Below are 6063 nucleotides of genomic sequence, written 5' to 3' on the forward strand. Positions count from 1 at the left end.
TCTGGACAAATTTTGTAAAAAAATTCTGTTGAAAAACTGTTACCGGTCTAGTCCGTTAACGGAAACTAGGCCATTTTTTTTCGAGCGGCTTTTAATCCATGGTTAGACACATGAGGCAAACTATAATGCATTTGTTTCATGTCCATTTAGCGGGTAGAGAATAAACCCGCCTAAAACCAACTCCTGCAGACTCTCTGTCCCTATCCCTATTTAGCTCGGCCAGTAGTATACAACAGTACCGTGCATCCATCCTTGTTCCTAGCAGTGGCGTGTATCCTCATCCGCATTTTACACGATGTTGGTTTGAGTGTGCATCTGTTTCCTCCAGCAGCCTCTGTATCCCACTCCGCATCCCAGTTTTTCATTGCACGGAGGAGAAAGACACCGGATGTAGGGGATGTAGCCAAGTGGACACAAAAGCCTAGACCCTAAAGTCAATGGTGGCCATACTCCACGAAATGTCGTAGTTGTCCTACAGGAATGCGTGAGTTGCACTTGCTCTGCATGCATTTAGGTAAGTTGTTTATATCACACAGCTATACGACCCCATTGACCAATGGTGACCTGGTGAATTGGAACACATTAGCAATGAATTAAATTGAACAGCTTTCAACCGATCAGGGCATGTTTGGCAACGTTGTTTCTCAGAACCATAGTTTTATAATATTATACTTTGCAATTGCTATGATAATACCGTAGTTTTGGTAGCTCCAAACATACCATGGTTTTGATAAATAGTGTTTAGATACAACATTGTAAACTATAGTATTAGACAAAAGCTGGCTATCTATCCGCCAAATGTATCACTTGCTCTATCCGGTACCGCAAGCCGATGCTCGATCGGTGACTGGCTGATGTGCATGAGCTGCCTCCCGCCATGCTGCGGTTGAGCTTTGGACAATGCGCTGGGTCCGTTAGCCAACCAACCAATCGAATGTTGCTTCTACACCATTAATGAAGGAAAAAAATACGTTGAAACTTTTTTTGTTAATATGGTTGAGAAAAGAAATGGAGCATAAGATATATAGGACAAAAATTAAAGGATGTTGTTGGAGATGTTAAAGATGACATAATTTTTTAAAGGGTGCCGTAAAGAACGGAGTATATTTCTTTAAGGCTCTCTCCAACAAAATCTGTAAACGGTCATGTCCGGTATATTTAGTGCACCGAGGTAGTCTCTACACCTTCAACCAGAGTCCCATATTGTATCCTTTAAAATTTACACTAGTCAATGGCGCGCGCCAGCGCGCGTTGAATTTGAATACTAAACATTGCTGCACAGTAATAGAAACAATATATTACATATATGTATATATATGTATGTAGAGTGATATGGATCATCATGTATTACATAAATACATGGTCATTACATAATAGGTGGAGCTTTAGGCTCTTGGTAGCACTTAATTGTACATATATTAGGATGTATAGACAAAAGATATCGGAATATTGTTTTTTCAAATAAGACATAAGTTATATAGATCTGGCTGTGTTTCAAATGCTTAGGGGGTGTTTGGGAGTGAAGTTTTTTCAAAGTTTTGGAAGAATACTGCAGTATTCTCAAAAACTGTAGTATTATATACCAAAAGGTGTTTGGCAAGCCAGCTAAAATCTCTGTTTTCAAAACTAAAGTATTACAAATACTGCAACTCTTTTGAAGTATTCTAAACTTAGGTTTATACCTCAGTTTTCTCTGTAAAACGCAGCGCGCGCATCTCTACCGCGTGCAAAAAAATACTTTGCTTCCAAACACCTCTATGTATCCAATACTGTGGTATTCTAAAACTATAGTATTTTAAATTGTGGTATTGTCATGACTAAAGTATACTGTAGTATTTCAAAAACTGTGGTTTCCAAAAACTTTGTTCCCAAACAGGGCCTTAACTTTGAACTTCAAGTGCCTTTTCTGCAGTGTATGGTAAATAAGTTATTTCGAAGTTCAATAAAACTCTGTTGCAGCTGCAGTAAATGATTACAATACATTATATGCATCAAAAAATGGAATTAATTAGATCATACATTTATAGTTGTCGAGTACATTTTCCTCATAATTGAACTTTAAGGATTTCTGCCTAGCCTTGATTCAAAAAAGCCAATAATAAAATGGTGAATTTAAGAAGTGAGAAGATTGTTTTTTGTGCATCTTAGCCTAGTACCTTTTTTATGGTGACTCAAACGACGGTAGGTCCTGGCCTTCATCTCCAGGACTATCCTGTTACTGGTACGTAAATCAATGTGGTAGCATAGAAACATATGAATGTAAGTAATTTAAAAAAAATAAAAATGAATCAATAAATACATTGAAGTTGGCTTACATTTGGAGAATGATTGTTTTGGTCTAGACAATAGTTTTGTTGGAGTTGACAGATAGTGGAATGTTTCATCTGGGTGATGGCAATGACATTTCTTCCATATGATGCTATGAATGACTTCATGAAGAGTTCTTTCTCTAAATCCACAAATGATATTTGGTTGTACACAACTACAAATGTGAATTTAAGAGATACGATCAATGTTAAATCTAGTAGGATAGTTGAAGTCCCTGTAACTGATGATAGGAGAGTTGTATGATTTCCCAACAATTTTCTTGGCAACGTCGTCGAAACAGAACATTCACATTTCAGCAGTGTCATCGGAAGCCATGGAACTAAGTTTGTACCTAAAATAGCAAATAAATTGAATCTATAAACTTTGGGATAGGAAAACCGACAAGGAGAACATAAAACTATTTTTATGTGCAATAATAGCTTAATAATATGTATGTGAGAATAATCTATAGAGCCACATTTATGACATGCTAACACCAAGGATCATTAGAGGTCACATGCAAATAATCTGTAGGCCCCCTACAATAGTATATGTCTATGATCTTGACCAGTTATGCAAACTACATTGCAGTTGCAAGGATCATTAGAGGTCACATGCATTACCAAGCGGATTTTACGTTCATTAGTTATATCCTCAAGATTAAAGATGTCATGCATATCCTATGAGACTCATATGTAACATAATCCTCAGAATTACGAAGTTAAATGTACTTAGGCTTTGTATGTCATATCATTAGGTAGACACACACATACTGCACACAAATCAATATATGGGGGGGAATTAAAAGGTAACAGTAACTTACATAGGTAGTATGAACTAACACTATATGTACCTATATGGTCTGGTCGCTAAAAGATCCAATTCATGCAAATGTGCACCTTGATTCCAAAACACAAACAACTACAGAAGCAAAGTGGAAGCATCAAAAAGAGCATAAAAAATATAGCCACATAGATGCATACAATTATAGAGGGGAAATAGTAAGCAAAAAACGCACGATTGACATAGCAATGTAACCATGGCAATTATGATCATTCAAGTTTTAATCATTATCCCTTTTGCCAGGGCTCTTAAATTATCATTTGTAATATGAATACATGAAGTTTTCCTTTTAAATGAGATATGACCATGGAAATCACATATTAAAGACTTATAAAAGTTGCTTGCTCATATTATCTGGAACATGGATAAAATACTTATAGAAGCCAATACAATAAGATGAAATTACATAATTATTATGTGACTTTATGAAAAAGGAATACCTCCTTCGTAAGACCAAGATAAGAAATGTTAGCAAGAACTCTTCCTTTTTTAGGAAAATATTGCATCCTTAGACTCACTTTTTTGTATCGGAGAATGGATCTCCCATCCTTTAGGAAAATACTACACCCTGAACTCATTTTTAGGGGAGAAAAGAAACGCTAAAAAGCTAGGATTTGGCATTATCAGTAATCAAGAAGCGTTACTTTGATGTAGCATTGGAACTGTGCTAGCGCACGTGTGGAGGCAGGGGAGCATCAAATGGCTGAAGCATATTAAAAGTAACGCTAGAGCTTGTTGCAGTATTTTTATGGGGGAAAACCCACTCAGGGTTTGCAATATGTTAGAAAAAGGTAAGGGAAAGCACATGATGGAGAGCTCACTGCAAAACGGATCGTAAGGAGATGAACAAATCGGACGTGGAAGCTAAAGTAGCACCGATCAGGGAAAAGATAGCAAAACGGATCTAAAGGAGACGAACGAATTGGACACGGAAGCTACAGTAAGCGCCAATCAGGGAAAAGTGAAGGTAAACATGCAAAGGCTCTCTTTACCTCAGAAAAGCGATGATCGAAGGAGTTAGAAACCGAAGGCGGCAGCAGCGTCGTCACTGTCGGCGGCGGCGGCGGCGTTGCCTCCCTGCCGGCACGAAAGCTACAACATCGACACAATCGAAAAGCGAAGGATAGTATGGAAAGGGTCTCTTTACCGCAAAAAGCAATGGTCGGAGGACCTGCAATCCAGGCAGCCGGCGAAAGCAGCTGCGCCGTCGGCACCGTCGTCGCCTCGCTGCTTCATAGCTACTCGAGGCCTCGAGGGTTAGCGAGGTTTCTAGATAAGCCTGGGCTCTTGAGTTTTCTTTTTTCCTTTTTCGTGGGAACTGGAAGGCAGAGCGGCAAGTCAGGAACCGGTTGGTAGGCAAATGAAACAGCACTAGCCACGTGTGCGGACAAGATGTGAAGTAGCAGCAGACGCATGCGACCAAGATTTTTTGGACGACGTGGATGCTACGCCTGGCGAGCGAGCTGCATCGGTTTAATAGGAAGAAATGCCTCTTAGGGTGCATTTGGTTGAATAGTGTAGAAGAATGGAGCGACTCCGATTCTATTTTCTGGATGTTTGGTTTCAATAGAAGAAGAGCGGAACAACTTCTCGAGTCTTCATATGAAAAAATACCATAAATAGTTGTAGTGCTCCCGCTCTACCAAAACGACCGGACGCGAGCGCTCTCATTGCTCTCCTCTCATCTACACTCATAGAGCTCTCTAACCAAACAAAGAACGGAACGGTTCCGCTCTATTTTACTCTTCGACCAAACAAAAAATGGATCAGTTCTATTCTGCTTGCCAAACGCAGAATAAAATGGCTCTATTCTCAAAAACACAAATGGAGTCGTTCCATTCTAGTTGACTCTCCAACCAAACACACATAAATGTATACACGAACGGATCTCTCTCCCACGTTAACGTATGGACATATTATTTAACCGATTGTTAATGTACGGTCCAACTTTTGCATTAATCAGAGTAGCTCAACTCTTAGAACGAACACGAGATGAGCATGTTTTATGGCTCGAGAAAAGGGCGAGGGCTCGCTGTGGCTCGCAAGCTGGCTTGTGGCTCAACCTAACAACGATTTGTTACATAAAATCCTAGTTAAAATAGTGTTAGTACCAAATAGACGATTATATTATATTATTTGAGATTACGGTACACAATATATTTTCTATATTAGATTAGTAATACATTATATTAGATTAGTAATACATTTATTTTACTAATTTAAAATTTGTTTATTTAATTATTTCTAAAATTTTATATTATAATTTGGAAGGCGAGTTAACGTTTATGGTCAAGTTCGTTGGCTCGACAAGTTGACTCGCGATCGGGTCAATCCTACTTTTCAAGCTCGCTAGAGAAGCGAGCCGCGGCGAGCTCGATTCGTTACTTTGATCGAGCCGCAACAAGCCGAGCTAGATCGACTCGTATCCACCCCTAAGCATATGTACGACATCGTCAAAACGAACCTTTTTTGGCACGGACAAATATATACGACATTGTCGAAGTGCATTGTTCTTCTAAGTATACGATTGAAATAACGGATTTTAAATTGCGGAAAATAGTTTTTCAATTGCAAGACAATGTGATTTTAGAAAATATTACATTTCAAAAATTAAATATACATATTTTTTGTGTTACATACATAAGTTCAAATTGTATTAATATGATTGTTAAAATAGAGTTTATGGAGTCTAATATAGATGACCCAATTTGGGGGATGTTATTGGAGATGGAGATGATATATGACATAATCTTTTAGAAGGTTATGTAAAAAATAAAGAATATTTCTTTAGAGTATGAAATTTAGGAGACGCTACTGGAGAGGTAGATCCACTATCTTTTCTCCTATCTCCTTCCCTATATTAAACTTCACTCTGCAAACAGTGTTAAACATTGTCATCTATAGGTTTGCGTC

The 6063-nt window shown here is 38.2% G+C and overlaps 1 protein-coding gene across 30 annotated transcripts; it reads right to left on the bottom strand.

Moving 5' to 3' along the window:
• Positions 1-625: 625 nt before the first annotated feature.
• Positions 626-4594, bottom strand: LOC103639728 (uncharacterized). 30 transcript variants are annotated; one of them, XR_004855356.1, is made up of 6 exons: positions 4322-4594; positions 4143-4227; positions 3131-3228; positions 2316-2659; positions 2157-2218; positions 626-943 (listed from the first exon to the last, which is right to left on the bottom strand). XR_004855356.1 is itself a non-coding variant. In XM_020546495.2 (5 exons), coding segments are annotated over exons 1-5 (411 nt in total). In that variant the 5' UTR covers positions 4387-4521; the 3' UTR covers positions 1988-2210. The 30 variants fall into 30 exon arrangements, 2 of the variants coding, with proteins under 2 accessions (XP_020402084.1, XP_008660680.1); XR_559575.2 differs by having other exon boundaries at positions 2157-2212; positions 2316-2482; positions 3161-3228; positions 4298-4520; XR_559577.3 differs by having other exon boundaries at positions 2316-2482; positions 3161-3228; positions 4322-4504.
• Between the last annotated feature and the right edge of the window lie 1469 nt (positions 4595-6063).

This window comes from Zea mays, chromosome 1, assembly GCF_902167145.1.
Source record: "Zea mays cultivar B73 chromosome 1, Zm-B73-REFERENCE-NAM-5.0, whole genome shotgun sequence".
Taxonomy (NCBI): Eukaryota; Viridiplantae; Streptophyta; class Magnoliopsida; order Poales; family Poaceae; genus Zea; species Zea mays.

Bases quoted from the DNA above. Each gene is read 5' to 3' on its own strand.
- LOC103639728 (XM_008662458.3), bottom strand. From the start codon at position 4,386: ATGAAGCAGCGAGGCGACGACGGTGCCGACGGCGCAGCTGCTTTCGCC. The intron at 4,228-4,297 runs GTAAAGAGACCC...TCGTGCCGGCAG, and splicing joins TCCGACCATTGCTTTTTGCG to GGAGGCAACGCCGCCGCCGC. The intron at 3,229-4,142 runs GTAAAGAGAGCC...TTGCTTCTGTAG, and splicing joins TCGATCATCGCTTTTCTGAG to TTGTTTGTGTTTTGGAATCA.